The 18,955-nt window shown below is 45.3% G+C and overlaps 1 protein-coding gene across 1 annotated transcript in view; it reads right to left on the bottom strand.

Moving 5' to 3' along the window:
- SLC9A6 (solute carrier family 9 member A6) overlaps positions 1 to 9,744 on the bottom strand; it is a 91,593-nt gene extending 81,849 nt beyond the window's left edge. The window contains exon 1 of the mRNA XM_088465847.1: positions 9,445 to 9,744. Coding sequence (XP_088321973.1) covers positions 9,445 to 9,721 — 277 coding nt within the window. The 5' untranslated portion in view covers positions 9,722 to 9,744. The remainder of the gene's footprint in view (positions 1 to 9,444) is intronic.
- Positions 9,745 to 18,955: the final 9,211 nt, after the last annotated feature.

Raw genomic sequence — 18,955 nt, 5'->3', positions numbered from 1 at the left:
ACCCACCGCGGGACCCCGCTGCTTACCTTTGTCCCCCTTGGATCCGGCCATGGTCCGGAACATCTGGGGTCACCGCTAGCTGTGACCCCAGATGCTCACCAGCATCCCCGGATCGGTACCGGCGTTCTGGTACCGGCGGGGGTGTAGGGAAGACAGCATGGACGTCAGGACTGACTGTCCATGCTGTACATCCAGATGTGCAGCCACAGCTGCACTGAAGAAAGCTTCAGGGGCTCTTCTAGCCCCCACTCCGACAGGTGCACCCGACGCCGGCCGGGCACCAAACTAAACTGAGGTGCCTTGGCCCGGGGGCGGGGTATAGGAGGGCGACCTAGTGCATCCTGGGAGGCTGAAAGCTTAACTCTTTGGTGCCCTGCGACTGACGTCACACCTATACCCCAAGGTATCCTGTGGATACCCTATGGACCCTGAAGTAGAAAGATTTTTATACACAATCGATTGCAATCTGCACGATTGCTGCAATCAATTGCTGATGTATGGGGGCCTTTACTTCTAATTTGCAACCAGACCAACAGTATAAACTAATTTCATCACCCTAACAAGAATCCACATTAAAGTGTCAATGATTGGAAACAAAACTACAAATATAAGCACGGTGATGGCTATAGATCTCTGACCTACAATGCTTACATGCCATAGAGGGACAGGTGATACAGGTTTTGCCATTCACCTCCACCTCAAATGGTCCATTAAGAAAATACTTTCCTAGTTACCATCATCTCACTTTGGTCCCCTGCAATGCACTAGGGTTAGCTGGCTCCCTTTTAATTACAACACTATAGCTGCATACACACACAACGATTGAGTTAATGAACGATTTTAGTAAACGATTTTCTACCTTGAAAAAATGAACTAAAATCGTTTACTAAAGTTGTTCATTTACTATGTTCATTTAAATGTAATGAACGATTTTTATGAACTACAAACGATTTTTGCATATTAACTTCATGAAAATCATTGAGTTGACAAGTCTGACTGAACTACAAACTACAAACGTGAACGCGCATGAACAATAATCGTTCATCGTTTGACACAGAAAGTGAACGATTTTTTCAAACGACTATCGTTAAACGATATCGTTTAACGATAATCGTTCAAAAAATCGTTGTGTGTGTATGCACCTTATCCCTCCTATACCCCTCCTTTTTAATGATAACATTTGTACTGTAGGTGCTTACTTATATTTGTCTTTTTGGATTGATGTTAATCTCGCTGTTTATTGCTGGGCTGCAATTTGTTGCTGTGATTGTTTCACTGTAATCATTTTCTGTAATACCTGTAGTACATCTAAGGAGCAAACTAAATTAGATACAAGGGGGGGGGGCGAGTTGCCGTTGTAACGACGTGGTCCGTTCTCGCCCTGGACTTGTGGATTATTGTACGCCGCCCTATGGGGTGCAAACAAAAGTCTGGAGATACCGCAAGTGCGACATATATACACAAATCACTGCACCTAATTGAATCGACCCCTTAATATGCACCTTTTTTTTTTTATTTGGTACCACAGCCCAAAAGATGTCAACAGGACAAAGTATTATTACATATACCTGTACAACGTTTTGATACCAGACTACAACATTACTGTTAATCACACTGTCATCTGGTTTAGAAAGTGAAACACATGTCAGGGGTAATGAAGTATATCCTATCCGTCATTATTTATTCATATTCCTAAGTGCCTAATGTTAAATATTTACTTTTTGCAAACTAAAGGTATATTTATCGGTCTCATCTGCAAATACCTGCGAGTGCCTTTCTCCAGAGTCTTATATATAAATTATTCCCAGGAATGTAGAATAGTGAAAACTTTACCAGTGGAATCACTTGTCAGCAGCAAGAAATTCTAACACTATGCAAACATGGAGAAATCTCATTGCTGACAGCCAATTAGAGGAAAAAAGAAGAATTAATGATTAACTGCAAATATAATCAAAATCTCTCTCTGCTTCTACATTATTAATAGCCAACTATAATTGAACACTGATTAATGTAATTTGAAACATGCACACTTATTATAGGAGACGCCTTATTGAATGTGAAGCAAGGCAGGCTAAATAATGTTGTTATAGACAGTGGGAAAGACATACAGATCATGTTGTTGTTTCTACTTGCCATACACCCCTTATGCATCCAAGATTAAAGACTAATATCTCCCACTCACCGCAGAGTTTAAACTCAGCACGAGCAGACTACGTGGCTAAGATTAGGAGAAGGGAGCTCCATAGACAGTGCAATGTATGGGAATAGATGGGTTCTCTATAGAATGCTTTACATTTGCTGGACTAACAACAGAATTTTAAATCATAGGAGACTTGATTTGAAAAATAAATACATTTATGACATATGCAATGTGGAAGTAGACTGAAGTGCGCTATAATTGATCTGCAGTTCGGTGGATCTTTTATCTTGACATCAGTTTGGAGTGATATCTATCCTACGTTCCAAGCACAGTATCTTTCAATGCACGTAAGTATATGGACTGCAGTAGTGCACTAGTGTTGGGATGAATGAGCATGACAGCTAACTGCCTGGCTCCACTCAAACCATACCACTGGTACAATGTTCAGACTACAGTATAGAAGCGCAAGTCCTACAAGTAGTTATCCTTCGAAAAACAGGATATACATAGCGAGTCATCTATAGGCATTTTGTACCTCAGTGATGTCACAGATTTCTTGTGACTAATATAGACTGCATTCTGGCAAATATTAATTTAGCTCAAACATGCCTGATCTGTGCAGACAGGGGCACTTTACAGACTCCTTCACCCATATCTACATTATTTGTGCTATTCACCAGGAATGTGGAGCCAGTACACCAAACCTTCAACTCCGACTGCGCTTTACATGGCATGCCTTCATACGTGGCACATGAATATTAATAATAACACATTTTATGTAGTAAAAATGGTTCATTACCACCATCTGTATCATTAGGCTACTTAGATTAGTATATTTATTGTATTAAACTTTCTAAACAAGAAAAGTTTGCTAAATTCCAATAAAAAAACAAAAACTGTACCACTCATTAATAGTATTACATTATCATGTATTATTTACTGTTCACTCAATAATTACTCTCTGAACTAGGGATGACCATGAAGTGTTAAAGTGTTAAATTGTCGATGGTTTTGCCATCAATGGCTGTCAGATGGCAATCCCTCCTGGCCCTAGGGCACAAAGCTTAGCCTCATCCCACAATGGACACTAAACCCCTCCTCCTTCTCCGATTGGCACAGCACCTGACATTTCACACAGCAGGGATTGCCATCGATGGGTGCAAACCATCAATGGTTAAATGCCCTTGATGTTAACACCAGTGGTTAACTCACCAATCGCCATCCCTACTCTGAATAATGGACAAGTCTATAACCCATTTGTGAATTTTTCATAGAACTTTATCGTTCCCAAACAGACAACATCCCAGCCTTGCTGACTCGGCTTGCTGTTGTACTAGCCCTGGCAGTGTCTACTCCAGATGTTTGAAGCTGGAGTAGGCACATTTCTACTGACTCCACCTCCACAGCCCTGCTTTTCACACAATAACAATAAAGCACAATAAGAAAAGCACAATGCTGTCCTCACCATTGATTTTTATTTTAAATGTGCCATTGATTTCACAATGCAACATAACCTATTTCTCATACATTAACAAGCACAACAATGCAATATTGTATTGGTGGATGTGTTAGATGCACTAAAGTGCTTGTTTTCATTTGTCTTTATCTATTATACCCAGAACATGAGTGTAATTGAGTCCTGAGAGGGGTATTTTAAAAACAACAAAATATTTTTTCTTCACTAAAAAAAAGCCCCCTAAAAAACCAAAGGGTTTCAATTCACAATTTGGTCTACTTGCAAAGCCAGCTAAATGTAAGGGAGGAAGTAATATTATGAGAACAAAAGAGAAAAGAAAGTAGAGTGTTTTTGTTGGCTGCAAAACTAAATTCAAGTTCATACAATGAGCTGATTTAAGATCCAAAATCACACAATAACAATTAACGAGTCAAAATTGTGAAATGGAAGTTACCACAAGATTATAATATGGATTTACTAACGCTGAAGAATTTTACTCCAACATTGGGGGTGATTCAGCTTGGGATGGAATTGCAAAGCTGCACGCAAACAGCTTTTCAACTCCGTCCTTGTAAATAGCAAATTCTGCAGGTGTATGACCCCCTGCTGCATTTGCACTCGCAGGCTGGGATAACCATCGGTCACGATGGTGGAATGATTCCGCAGGGTGAAAAGATGCTGTGCGCATGGCAACTATATTCACCCAACGGTGACTGTTTCACCGTAACTTTCCCACTCGCAGGACAGCAGCTGGCCGGCAGTCTCAGCGGGACACCGCCATAAAGGCAGTGCGCATTTTAGCGTTTCAAAAATCAGGCAGGGTGCAGCACCCCACTAAATAAAACAGCCTAGCGGGAACGCTACTGCTGTATCCTATGGGATACGCTTTGCAAATTTACCGGTATAAAACCCACTGCAGCAATGGGTGCTGCACATGCATGGTATGAAGAACAAACATGCACAGTAGTCCAGCACAGGAGTGAAGAGACGGTCTCATTACTCTGAGCACATCGCAGGGACGGGCTCCTTTCGGAGCCCCTATCCCTGTGGGTACTATTTCATAGATTCCCATCATCGCATCCTGCAATGCAATCATGGGTGCTAATATCGTGCCTAGATCGCATTGCACATGCAACTATTGTTAAATGGGTCCCTTGACCTAGTCACTAGGTCCTTGCGGCTGCTTTGTCTATGTGCAAGTCCTGGTCCCTGCGGAGCGGTTCCCTAATTATTGAGCTGCCAGTGAGACGTGAAGCTATTTGTGCCCACTATGGGAGCTCCTCCTGTACTGTTGCAGGTAGCAACTTACTGCTAATGTGATACTAGCTTTGTTTTTCCCTCTCCACTGCGACCTGGAGGGGTGGCCATAATATCCACTCTCAGACGTTATGAGGACCTTACTTTCACATCTCAGCGCACATGTACAGTGCATCCATCATGCAGCCTCATTACTAAACACATGTATAGTGCTTGGAATCTTTCTGTACTTGGACTGGTCACCCACGTCACTGTATACATTTATTGTACCTAATCAGCCAACTGCCCATACACCTGCTGTAGAGGCCGCCAGTGACTAACAGCTCAACTGAGCGGGCACATAAAAGTGTGTGCACTTACCAATCGTCAGATAGGTCGGCGAATCGCCCGGAAAGGTTTATACTGAGCTACGCATCCTTAGATAAATGTATATTGCACCTAATATCTCTTCACCCGTACTGCACACCCACATAACTAGATACATTTGTATGGTACCCAAACTTCCTACTCTGCTGAGCTTCTCTCATCACTGGATAGTTACACTAGGTATTCTACCTCTGTAAAGCGCTGCGGAATATGTGTGCGCTATATAAATAACTGGGAATAAATAAATAAATGAATTGTACTGGTCTTCTCCCTGACTGAGTTCCTCACATCATTTGTTATATCCGAATATAATAATGCTCTTCTATGCGGGCCTCATACTTACTGGCACAAGGCTCTGTTCTCCTGAGAATCCTGCTTTTGTTTTATTTGGGCATGATAGGTCTGGCTCCTAAACTTTTAAAGGTGCTCCTATATTTTACAAAAATTTGCCGACCCCTGGCTTAAAGCCAGCTCGCTAAATATAAAACATCTTTAATATAACCAGAAATGTTATGAACTGGATGTTGAATGTTGCATGAGATAGCTGATGGACAGAAAAAGGCCGTTGCCACCTAGGCAAAGTGAACTGGCAGCTCTAGCGTCTTGGGCTAGGGCTGATTTGAATTCATAAAATCTATTAATTAATCCCTATCTAAAAGTATTCTAAAATAATTAAAAGTATTCCCCAATTTGAGACCACTTCAATTTTGACCTTGGAATGTACTACCAAACAAATGTATGTGCTGTGTGGTGGTGGAAAAGATCAGACACAAATATTCTGTAATATCAATTAAGAAACATGTACTTACTAGTAAACAGAAATTAACGGATTCACAAGTATACACCCCCTTAAGTCACAATACATCTAAATAAACCTTGCTAGTTTACTTAAAACAGTTAACACAAAGTTACTGGAGTTCAACGGTGCACAATTAAGCATTTCAAATGATTTCCAGATAACTACACATTACAGATATACCCAGCTGCTGAATAGCGCCACGCATATCGCGAGACGCGTGCCTCCATAGAAATGCATGGTGCAAACGCAGTGCACGCCATAGTGTAGCGTATGCAAATGCGGGGAATCGCATGGCGCGATGCATGCACACGTTTGTGGCGTGATCAGCCACAATGTAACTGGGTGCATCTGTACCTATAAGACACCTTAAAGTTGATAAGTGCATTACCAAATGAGAACTTCATCATGAGGATTAAAGAACATCTAAAAGAAAATTCAAGAAAAGGTTATTGAAAAGCACCAAACAGGAAAGTGTAAGAGAAGATATAATGGGTTGTGTACGGGATCTCGGCGGTCAGGATGCAGGCAGTCAAAATACAGACTATCAGCATTCAGACAGTCAGAATCCCGTAAGTAGCCTAAGCCCTAACCCACCGTTCAAGCAGCCTAACCCTAACCATCCCCTTAGTGCCCTAATAACAACCGTTGGGATGCCAGCGGTCAAGATTCTGGAGACAGGATTCCGACTGCTGGTGGGATTCCAGCACCTGTATTGTGAGCTCCGGCATCCCGACCGCCGGGATAGTGACTACATCCTGATATAACTACCAGAGCACTGTGAAGTCAATTGTAAAAAAGTTAAGACTATGTCACACATGCAAATTTGTCTAGCTACAAGCAATCATCCATGTAATAAGAGTACTTGGTATGGAGACTACCAAGAGGTCAACTCAAGAGGTCAACTCAAGAGTTTGTCTTCCATGGCAAAGAAGGGATAAACCATCCATTGAAAAAAATACTGCTTGGCTGTTATATGGAGGGCTGGCAAAATCAGGTGGTAGACTAAACACCAAGTGGAGGAAGATTCTATGGTCTAAGGAAACAAAATTGTGGATACATTTGGCACAAGCACACCATCCCTACCCTGTACACGGTGGTGAAAGCATAATGCTATGCAGAGGCTTCTCCGATTAAGGGACTGGATAACTTGTCAAAAGAGGTAAAAAAAAAATATATAGTCAAACCTTGGGAGAAATGACAGCTACATAGGACTTGGCTTCGGAATGGGTACGGGATGCCGATGCTCGGGATACCGGCGGTCAGAATCCCGAGGCCAGCTTCCCAGCAGGGTTAGAATGTCGAAACCTGTCGGTCAGTATTCTAACCCTCCTCCTCTCCCTAACCTTACCCTCTTCCCTAGTGACCAAGCCTAACCTCCCCCTGCCCGCACCCTAAACCTAACCCTCCCCCTTTAGTGCCTAACCCTCCCCGCTACTTACAGTCAGGATGCCTGTGCCGGGATTCTAACAAATGTCAGGATTCCGGCCCCGGCATTCTGAGTGCCGGAATCCCGCGGTCAGGATTGTGACCGCATCCTTCATGTTGCAGCAGGACAATGGCCCCAAAGCTACAACAAAAGCCAAATTGTATTAAATAAAATACAAATAAAACAACGTCCCAGAGAGGCCCACTCAAAAGTCCAAACCTCAATCCCATGGGGAAGGATTTAAATCGTTGTTAATCCCATGAAGGAAATTTAACAATTGCAGTGTCTAGTTGTTTAGAGACTCTCCTGAATAGACTGCCAGTTGTAAATGCAGCTAAAAGGTGCTACCACAAAGTATAAAAACAAGAGGGTGAAAATCTCAATTGTTGCCCATTTTGCAATCTGTAGCTTAAGCTACAATATAACACCACATAATACCCCTTTTACACCGAAGCTAAAACCCGGGTTTTTGAAGGGTTAACCCGGGCAGCTCCCTGGTGTAAAAGGGCAGAGGGTTGGATCGCCGGGTCGAGTGACCCGGCAATCCAACCCAGACCCGACTGCGGTGTGAGCGGCGCTGACTCGGGAATATCCCGAGTCAGCGCCGGCAAAATTCCGGGTCTGATCCGGATAGGAACTTTGTTCCAACTCCGGGTCAGACCCGGAATTTAGGTGGAAAAGGGGTATAAGTGTGTTTTATGCGTAAACAGCATGTTTTCTACATCTTTAATATAGAACTTAACCTTAGTCACTTTTTTACAGGAGTTTCGCCTACATATCTGCACGGCTGCCACCTGCGACCCACTGCAGAAACAAGGTAAGTACATAGTCCCTGCCCTGTGCCCCTCCACTTAACCTTCCCTGCGCCCCCACTCCAGCCAACCTTCGCTGCCCTGTGTCCCCCCCACCTAGTCCAGCCAGACGTCCCTGCTCTATGTAATCACTAATCCAGCCAGCCTTTCCTGCGTTGTGCCCCCCTAATCCAGCCAGCCTTCCATACCCATCCCCCCCTTCCTGTCCTGTGCCTCCCCCAAAGTACAGCCAGTTTCCCTGTGATCCCTATGTTCATCCTTCCTTCCCCAGACCAAACTGAGAATTTTTAAACTGGGTTACACACCTATTGATGTCCCACTCCCCAGTGTAGCTCCACCCACATTATCCACAGTACCGCCCCACCTATTTTGTCAGTAGCGGTTCCCACAATTTCTGATGGCAGCCCTGGTGCCGCACATCACTGCTTGTTACAGTACCGCAAAATGGCCGATTTTCTTGCTCACCTCTGGGAGGTCTCAAGTTGCTGTATAAACGCTCATTGAATTGTCCCTCTAAATAGCGTTCAGAGATTGTCCTGAAAGCATCCCAAAACTGTTCTCAAAACATGTATTAAGTACCAGGCGTTGAAGCTCATCATGACCACTACAAGTAGAATGCTAAAATTGATATGAAACAAAGCCTTGACAGAACGGGTGTCCATTCACTTCTCTTTGCAGTTACCACTGTCAAATGGATAGTAAGAAGGCTTTAGGAAGAAAATATGAATATCTAATTTCAAGTCCCTTGGGTGCTGGCATTTGGAAAGAAAAGAGGGACAGGTCTATCAAAAGACAACAAATATGGAAGTGTACCATTAGCTCATTCCAGACAGATCTAAATAATCAGACAGCACATTATAAAGGGAAATCAGTGACATCTCCTGTTATCACATCCACAACACAGCTGACATTTATGTCACATATGACTGAGCACCTGGCAGTTACACCACAAAGGTGCACCTCAGTTCTCCAACCATTTATTTCATGCTCTGAGCAGAAACTGACAACTCATTGTGCACCACCAGCACTATCACATACAGGTTACTGTTAGCATCACAGCACATAGGATGTATATCAGTAATACTAACAGTAATATAGGGAAACCGTGTAGAGGCTCAGTATTTGCAGTGCACAGTCTGTGACCCCAGTACACCATAAGGTGTACCCCTGGGGGCCCCAGGTACTCACCGTAGATCATAGCCAGGCCGGTCTCATGAAGGAATCGGAACCTGCGGTGCTTGAAGAGCCAGATGGTGAGGATGGTGAGGGTGAGCAGCAGGATGAAGATCAGCAGGTTGACACTGTCCTGCCGGTGGCTGGCCTCTACCTGCTTCTCCGTCACTATTTCCTCCATGGCGCTGTCCTCCGCCCGGCTCAGGCCCAGTACCGTGACCAACAGCAGCAGCACGGTCGCCCCCATCCTCCTATCCCGGGAACCCGGCAACACCGTGCCGCACGGCGCCATGACAGGGGCGGGTCTGCTTGGGAAAGTCCTCCCAGGGAATGAGTCAGGGAACCGCGACTGCCCGCCTCCCGGAGTTGGGATCCAGGCTCATATATTCACTGCTGCCAGTGCCTAGTGCCTGCACCGCTATGGAGGGGGCTATGTCTATGTGCTGTAGTACTAGTGACCCTGGCTGGTGGAGACCGTTGTGTCCCTGCCTGGTGAGGACTGTATTGTCCCTCTCTTCTTTATCACCTGGCTGGGAAATGTCATCATTAAAAAGGGAATTATTTTAAATGTTTGCTATAATTTCTATACAACACTGAAATAATGTTATGTATTTTACAGTTGATCCCCTCTATAGAGTAATATGCTCTTCTTCTACTGTAATTATGTACTTTAGTGTATATTTTTAAATATATTATTAAAATGCTAATAACGATGGTATATATGGTTGGTAGGCCATCATCCACATTTATAAAGGTGCCCACACACTAGACCATTATCTGCGCGATTTCGATGCATCGTAACAATAACTTGTTCAAATTTGTGCAAATCGTGCAGCTTCCACTGAGCGATACCGATGCGCGGTCCCGCGTTTCATTAATCGTAGCTTCAGATCTTACCTACTGCAGGTAAGATCTGGCAATCTCTAACGATGCACTGGAAATTGTTAAGAATGCACGATAGGTCGTTAGTAGATCGATTGTCAAAATGAACACTTTATGCACAATATTGTTTGTCCAGGACTGCCGGGGATTCAAGGGAAATTGTTAACGACATTGCATCGTTTGTGAGTTGTTTAGTGTGGGCACCTTAAGATTACTATAAAACAATTATGTTAACAGAAACTTGAGTAATCATTTTTTTTAAATGATCATCTATGTACTAAACATCATGGCTAACAGTCGCATCACAAGGGGGGTGCTGGCTGCACCCGGGTGTCACCCGCCGAGGGGTGACACCAAGGTGCAGACTGACACTCCCCCACAGTGACAGGAGCCGGGTGCTGCACTGTAGTATTAAGTGCAGCACCCGGCTCCTGACACTGTGAGGGAGCTGGCACTGCAACACAATACAGTCAGCACCCCCTCCCATTAATATTAAAAAAACGGGATGATAGTGATCGGGCAGTGAGGCCACGCCCCTTCGCGCGAGGCCATGCCCCCTCCCCAAACCGGGTGACACCGCGGGGAGGGACGCCACTGATGGCTATTATTTATTTTGGATCCTATGTAATTGTCTGGATTAGAGCTGTGCGCCGACCCCTGTGTTTTGGTTTTGGATCTGTATCTCCTCATGTTTTGGATCTGGATTTGGTTTTGCAAAACCGCCCCTTCCGTGTTTTGGTTTTGGATCTGTATTTTTTCTAAACAATCATAAAAACAGCTAAAATAACAAAATTTGGACCTGACTTTGGGGGTCATTCAGACCCGCTCGCGAGCGCAGGAGGGAGCTCCGTCGTGCGCATGCGCGAGACCCGGAAAGCGATGGGCTCTCCATCGCGCCGGGTCTCGCACCAAAGGGGGCGTGCTGTCGATGTTGATAGACAGCACGCTCCCTTTGGTGGGCGTGCCAGGGGCGTGGCTGCCAGACGGAGGCGTTCCCATGGGAACGCCTACCGTCTGAAGCCGGCCTCACTGACATCAGTAGTGATGTCAGTGGGAGTGATTTTGGCTCTGATAGAGCCAAAATCACTCCAGGGCTTGCAGCAGCGAGACCCTACCGCTGGGTCTCCGTCGCAAGCCCGATGGTCTTGATCATCGCGACCATCATCATGGACGCTCGCTATAGCTGTGGGTGGTCCAAGAGGCCGCTCCATTTTCTGGTCAGAGCGTTCGGCTCTGAATCAGGCCCTTTGTTCCTATAGTATTATTAACCTCAAAAACATTTATTTCTAGTAATTTCCAATCAATTTTGACCACCTCACAATATAAATTTTTCATCTAGTTTAGGGCCAAAAGATTGCATCCAGCTAGCTAGCTGACGAAGCTAAGCGACAGCAGTGGGCGGCACTAACATGTGGCAGTTTAGCTTCCAACACGGATACAGGGCCTGATTCAGAGCCGGTCGCCCTGAATTAGGGCCGGTCTTTTTTTTTTTTTTTTAGAACGGCCTCCTGGCCGCTCGCATAGCTGTTGGTGACCACCCACAGCTATAGCGAACGGCCAGGAAGATGGTCGCGATGGTCAAGACCATCGCGTACCATCGGGCTTGCGATGAGACCCTTGTGGTAGGGTGTCGTTGCCGCAAGCCCCAGAGAGATTTCGGCTCAAAGAGAGCTGAAATCTCTCCCACTGACATCACTCGTGATGTCAGTGGGGCCGCCCCCAAACAGAGGCGTTCACATGGGAACGCCTCCGTTTGGGCAGCCACTCCCCCGGCCCGCCCACCAAAGGGGGCGTGCTGTCTATCCGGGTCTCGCGCACTGGCCCACCATCGACCTGGTTGCGAGCGCACAGCGCTTGCGACCGGGTATGAAACAGGCCCACAGTGTGGGTTGGATACACCAATAGTGCACTTACTGTGACAACAGTGTTGGCAGTGCGGGGTACTGGCGGTGTCCTCATTGCGACAGTGCCAGTGGTGTCCTCAATGCGGAAGTGCCGGCAGTGTTGGCAGAGCAGGGGTGCCAGCGGTGTCCTCAGTGCACGTGTGCTGACAGTGTCGGCAGTGCAGGGGTGCCGGTGGTATCTTCAGTGTGGGAGTGCTGGCAGTGTGGGGTCGCTGACGTTGACCTCAGTACGTTGGGCAGCAGTGCAGGGGTGCTGGCAGTGTCCTCAGTGCAGGGTGCCGGCGGTGTCCTCAGTGTGGGGGGTCCTGATGGTGACGGCAGTGCATGGGTGCCGGTGGTGTCTCAATGCAGGGTGCTAGCAGCGTCAGCAGCGGGGGTCTGCAGCATGGGGTGTCGGCAGCAGGGGTGCAGGCGGTGTCAGGCAAGGGGGATGGGTGGCATCTTCCTAACTTCCTGTGCCCATATTTAATGGACTTAACGCTGATTGGCTGAGAGCCGTGACAGACGGCTCTCTCAGCCAATAAGTGTTAAGCCTACTCGAGGCAAAACCTCGCGATCCGACAGCGGGATCGAAAGGTTTCGCCTCGATTAAGGATCCAAGGCAGGCAGGGAGATCCGAGCTGTGTATTAGATCACCCCGGATCCCCAAAATTTGGGGTGGTCCGCTCATCTCTAGTCTGGATAAATATAATTTACTGACACATAAAGTTATAAAACCACTGACCCATCTACTCTACATTTCCTGGGTTTAGATGTTTTTTTCTTTCTAAATTGTCCTTTAATTTATTTAACAAAACAAGGTCTGAAGTGAACAAATCCAGAGCTCATATGCATGTGTGTTTATGCTTTTGTCACAACGTTTGTGTTTGTGGCATGGCAGCCTAAAGGCCTACGATTTTTTTTTCTCACGAGGGTGGATTGGCCATAGGGCTTACACAGATTTATCCTAGTGTCCGCAAATTGTTTTTGCCGCCCGCAGCAGTATTGCGTGCCTGACGGCAGCTATTCAATTGTCCTTGCCAATTGGCACTATAGCATGATTTCTGCTTGCACCCTCCTGAGGTGGCGAGCAGAAATCGGCAAAAAGTCCTGGTTTTGGGCACCCAAACTGCTGTTTGGGCACACTAACCAGGATTTTAGATGGGTTTAGCTGCTATACATGGCTAAACCCGGTCTAATTGGGCGCTAAATGCATGAAAAAAAAACAATTGAATATAGCTCTGTCAGTTTAGCCTGGAGATAAGGCACGATCAGGCGTGCAAAAACAATTGAATTCCTCCCATAGTGTGTCTTTATCTGAGGTTTTATTTCCCTTTTTAAAAAGAGGTAGGCTATATTGCATTTTCAGCAGAAATTGGGACAAGGGGAAAGGGTGATCGGGTAGACAGGCTGCCCAAATAAAGTATTGTATTATTATCCTTACCCTTGTAGGGGCCAAGCAGCCTACTGCTTCAGTGCATGGCCCCTACTTTCTCTCTGGTGGCCTCTTCCTCTGCACACGGCGCAGTAGGACCCTCTTCCTCTGCATTATGGCTATTCCGTGTGGCAGCAGCACAGAGAGGAAGATGGATCAGCAACAGGTAAATGAGGATGGAGATAGAGAGGGGAATATTTAAGTAAAGTTATACCCCTTTCACATCACTAAGCCGGGTCGTCCCCGGGATTTTGTTCACAGGTCCATCCCGAGTGCGACCTCACTGAGCCCACTTTCAGACTGGCGGCCCAACCAGGCACTAATGCTGGATCGATGACATCACCGCCATCACGTGCTGAGCTGGCACATGGAGATGAGATCATGTCCAAGCGCCATCTACTCCGATGCAGTGAACGGGACCCGGGTCGCATCGACCTGGGTTACCCGTTCACACTGTACCACGAGCCGGCTTCAACACGTGTTCAGCCCTTCTCATTACTAGGGTTGAAATGCCGGCTCGACACGGCTTATTTCAACCTGGCCCTTTCACGCTGCACGGGTTGCTGCGCGTTCACGTGCAATAACCCGGGTTATTACTTGTAATGTGAAAGGGGTATGAATGTTTAAAATAAAAGGTTTGGATGACTGGGTTTTATTTTAGGATGAAGGCATTAATTAAGATATTCTTTTGAGTCTGAGGGAGGTATTTAGAGGGTTAATGAAAATGTATAAAATTAATTTATGTGTAGATTAATTATAGGTATGAGAGAGTTAATGATTGTATAGGGGATAATTATGTTACATGGGGTTGTTACAATGATGATGAGGGAGTTTATGATTCTAGAGGGTAATCGATGAGATAATATTGTGTGATGGTCACAAAAATGCTCTACTATGGCGGTCACTGGGATGCTATTTGTATTGTATGGCAGTCACTAGGACGCTCTCTTTATATTGGATATATTTTTTATTGTTTGTCACTAGGATGCAGTCTGTGTTTTACTCTAGGATGCTATCTGTATTGTACAGTGCATCCGGAAAGTATTCACAGCGCTTCACTTTTTCCACATTTTGTTATGTTACAGCCTTATTATAAAATGGAATAAATTAATTTTTGTCCTCAAAATTCTACACACACAATACCCCATAATGACGTGTAAAAAGTTTTTTAGATATTGTAAATTTGATTAAAAAAAACAACTAAAAAATCACATGCACATAAGTATTCACAGCCTTTGCCATGAAGCTCAAAATTGAGTTCAGGTGCATCCTGTTTCCACTGATCATCCTTGAGATGTTCCTACAGCTTAAGTGGAGTCTACCTGTGGTAAATTCACTTGTTTGGACATGATTTTGAAAGGCATACACCTGTCTACATAAGGTCCCACACTTGACAGTGCATATCAGAGCACAAACCAAGCATGAATTCCAAGGAATTGTCTGTAGACCTCCGAGACATGATTGTCTCGAGGCACAAATCTGGAGAAGGGTACAGAAAAATATCTGCTGCTTTGAAGGTCCCAATTAGCACAGTGGCCTCCATCATCCGTAAATGGAAGAAGTTTGAAACCACCAGGACTCTTCTTGGAGTTGGCAGGCCGTCTAAACTGAGCGATCGTGGGAGAAGGGCCCGAGTCAGGGAGGTGACCAAGAACCCGATGGTCACTCTGTCAGAGCTACAGCATTCCTCTGTGGAGAGAGAACCTTCCAGAAGGACAACCATCTCTGTAGCAATCCACCAATCAGGCCTGTATGGTAGAGTGGCCAGACGGAAGCCACTCCTTAGTAAAAAGCACATGGCAGCCCATCTGGCGCTTGCCCAAATGCACCTGAAGGACTCTCAGACCATGAGAAACAAAATTCTCTGGTCTGATGAGAAAAGATTGAACTCTTTGGCATCAATGCCAGGCGTTATGTTTGGAGGAAACCAGGCACCGCTCATCCTCAGGCCAATACCATCCCTACAGTGAAGCATGGTGGTGGCAGCATCATGCTGTGGGGATGTTTTTCAGTGGCAGGAACTGGGAAACTAGTCAGGATAGAGGGAAAGATGAATGCAGCAATGTACAGCGACATCCTGGATGAAAACTGCTCCAGAGCGCTCTTGACCTCAGACTGGGGCGACGGTTCATCTTTCAGCAGGACAGCGACCCTAAGCACACAGCCAAGATATCAAAGGAGTGGCTTCAGGACAACTCTGTTAATGTCTTTGAGTGGCCCAGCCAGAGCCCAGACTTGAATCTGATTGAACATCTCTGGAGAGATCTGAAAATGGCTGTGCACCGACGCTTCCCATCCAACCTGATGGAGCTTGAGAGGTGCTGCAAAGAGAAATGGGCGAAACTGCCCAAAGATAGGTGTGCCAAGCTTGTGGCATCATATTCAAAAAGACTTGATGCTGTAATTGCTGCCAAAGGTGCATCAACAAAGTATTGAGCAAAGGCTGTGAATACTTATGTACACGTGATATCTTTTTTTTTAATTAAATTTGCAAAAATCTCAAAAAAACTTTTTTACACGTCATTATGGGGTATTGTGTGTAGAAATTTGATTACAAAAATGAATTTATTCCATTTTGGAATAAGGCTGTAACATAACAAAATGTGGAAAAAGTGAAGTGCTGTGAATACTTTCCAGATGCACTGTATGTCACTAGAATGCTCATAAGATTTGGGTATAGTTAGGCAAAGGCAATGTGATTCATTTTTTAATTTTCACTGCTTGAGAAAATGTATTTTAACTAGGGGTGTGCACCGGCCACTTTTCGTGTTTTGTGTTTTGGTTTTGGATCTGGATCTTTCTTCGTGTTTTGGATCTGGATTGGTTTTGCCAAAACTAGCCTTCCGTGTTTTGTGTTCTGGGTTTTGTGTTTTGGATCTGTATTTTTTTTTAAAAAAAGCATAAAAACAGCTAAAATCACAGAATTTGTGTGTTTTTCTGCTCCTATGCTATTATTAACCTCAATAACCTTAATTTCCACTCATTTCCAGTCTATTCTGAACACCTCACACCTCACAATAGTGTTTTTATATCCAAAAGGTTGCACCGAGGTAGCTGGATGACTATGCTAAGAGATACGAGTGGGCGGCACAAACACGTGGTCCATCTAGGAGTGACACTGCAGTGGTAGACAGGATGGCAGTTTGAAAAACTAGGCCCCAAACAGTATATAATTCAAAGAAAAAAAAGAGGTGCAAGATGGAATTGTCCTTGGGCCCTCCCACCCACCCTTATGTTGTATAAACAGGACATGCACACTTTAACAAACCAAACATTTCAGCGCCAGGGTCTGCCACACGACTGTGGCTGAAATGATTGGTTCGTTTGGGCCCCCACAAAACAAGCTGGCAATTAATCTGTCCCTGCACAAACTGGCTCTACAGAGGCAAGATGTCGTCCTCATTCTCCTCATCCACCGATTCCTCACCCTCTTCAGTGTTGTGTACATCCTCATCCTCACAGAGTATTAATTCGTCCCCGCTGGAATCCACAACCACAGGTCCCTCTGTACGTTCAGGAGGCTGGTCTCCCTGGAAGAGTTGATAATTCATTTTATGAACATCATCTCCACATTTTGTGGAAGCAACCTCCTACGCCTTTCGCTGACAAGGTTCCCGGCTGCACTAAACACTCTTTCGGAGTACACACTGGAGGGGGGGGCAACTCAGGTAAAATAGAGCCAGTTTGTACAGGGACCTCCAAATTTCTTCTTTTTCCTGCCAGTACAGGTACGGACTGTCTGACATGCCTACTTGGATGTCACCGATGTAATCCTTTAACAGACAGACGCACGCTTGTCGCTGCTGCTTTAAGGATGCAGGTGCGGCTACAGCCCACACATTTCACAAAGACAGAAAAAAAATATTTTTTTTTATTGTTTGGGGAGCGCACTTTGAGGGTTACATCACCCTTTAACAGACGCACGCTTGTCGCTGCTGCTTTGAGGATGCAAGTGCGGCTACAGCCCACACAATTCACAAAGACAGAAAAAAAAAGAAGAATATTTTTATTGTTTGTGGAGCACACTTTGAGGGTGTCACCACCCTTTAACAGACAGACGCACGCTTGTCGCTGCTGCTTTGAGGACAGTATCATATGCAGTAACAGTAGACTTGTCAGAAATTGTTGGCACGTCCTTCAGTCCGGACCAGATGTCCAAACCGGCCCTTGACTTATGACACAGGCGCACGCTTGGCGCTACTACTGTGTTGATGCACGTGCGGCTACATCGCACACAAGTCACAAACACATAAAAAAAATAGTTTTTTATTTTTTGGAGCACTTTGAGGGTTACACCACCCTTTAACAGACAGACGCACGCTTGTCGCTGCTGCTTTGAGGATGCAAGTGCGGCTACAGCCCACACAATTCACAAAGACAGAAAAAAAAGAACAATATTTTAATTGTTTGTGTAGCACACTTTGAGGGTGTCACCACCCTTTAACAGACAGACGCACGCTTGTCGCTGCTGCTTTAAGGATGCAGGTGCGGCTACAGCCCACACATTTCACAAAGACAGAAAAAAAAAGAACAATATTTTAATTGTTTGTGTAGCACACTTTGAGGGTGTCACCACCCTTTAACAGACAGACGCACGCTTGTCGCTGCTGCTTTAAGGATGCAGGTGCGGCTACAGCCCACACATTTCACAAAGACAGAAAAAAAAAGAACAATATTTTTATTGTTTGTGGAGCACACTTTGAGGGTGTCACCACCCTTTAACAGACAGACGCACGCTTGTCGCTGCTGCTTTGAGGACAGTATCATATGCAGTAACAGTAGACTTGTCAGAAATTGTTGGCACGTCCTTCAGTCCGGACCAGATGTCCAAACCGGCCCTTGACTTATGACACAGGCGCACGCTTGGCGCTACTACTGTGTTGATGCACGTGCGGCTACATCGCACACAAGTCACAAACACATAAAAAAAATAGTTTTTTATTTTTTGGAGCACTTTGAGGGTTACACCACCCTTTAACAGACAGACGCACGCTTGTCGCTGCTGCTTTGAGGATGCAAGTGCGGCTACAGCCCACACAATTCACAAAGACAGAAAAAAAAAGATTTTTATTGTTTGTGGAGCACACTTTGAGGGTTACACCACCCTTTAACAGACAGACGCACGCTTGTCGCTGCTGCTTTGAGGATGCAAGTGCGGCTACAGCCCACACAATTCACAAAGACAGAAAAAAAAAGAAGAATATTTTTATTGTTTGTGGAGCGCACTTTGAGGGTTACACCACCCTTTAACAGACAGACGCACGCTTGTCGCTGCTGCTTTGAGGATGCAAGTGCGGCTACAGCCCACACAATTCACAAAGACAGA

The sequence above is a fragment of the Taudactylus pleione genome, unplaced genomic scaffold (genome assembly GCF_031769625.1).
Source record: "Taudactylus pleione unplaced genomic scaffold, aTauple2 ptg000064l, whole genome shotgun sequence".
Classification (NCBI taxonomy): domain Eukaryota; kingdom Metazoa; phylum Chordata; class Amphibia; order Anura; family Myobatrachidae; genus Taudactylus; species Taudactylus pleione.
This window is presented reverse-complemented; position numbering and strand designations above follow the sequence as displayed.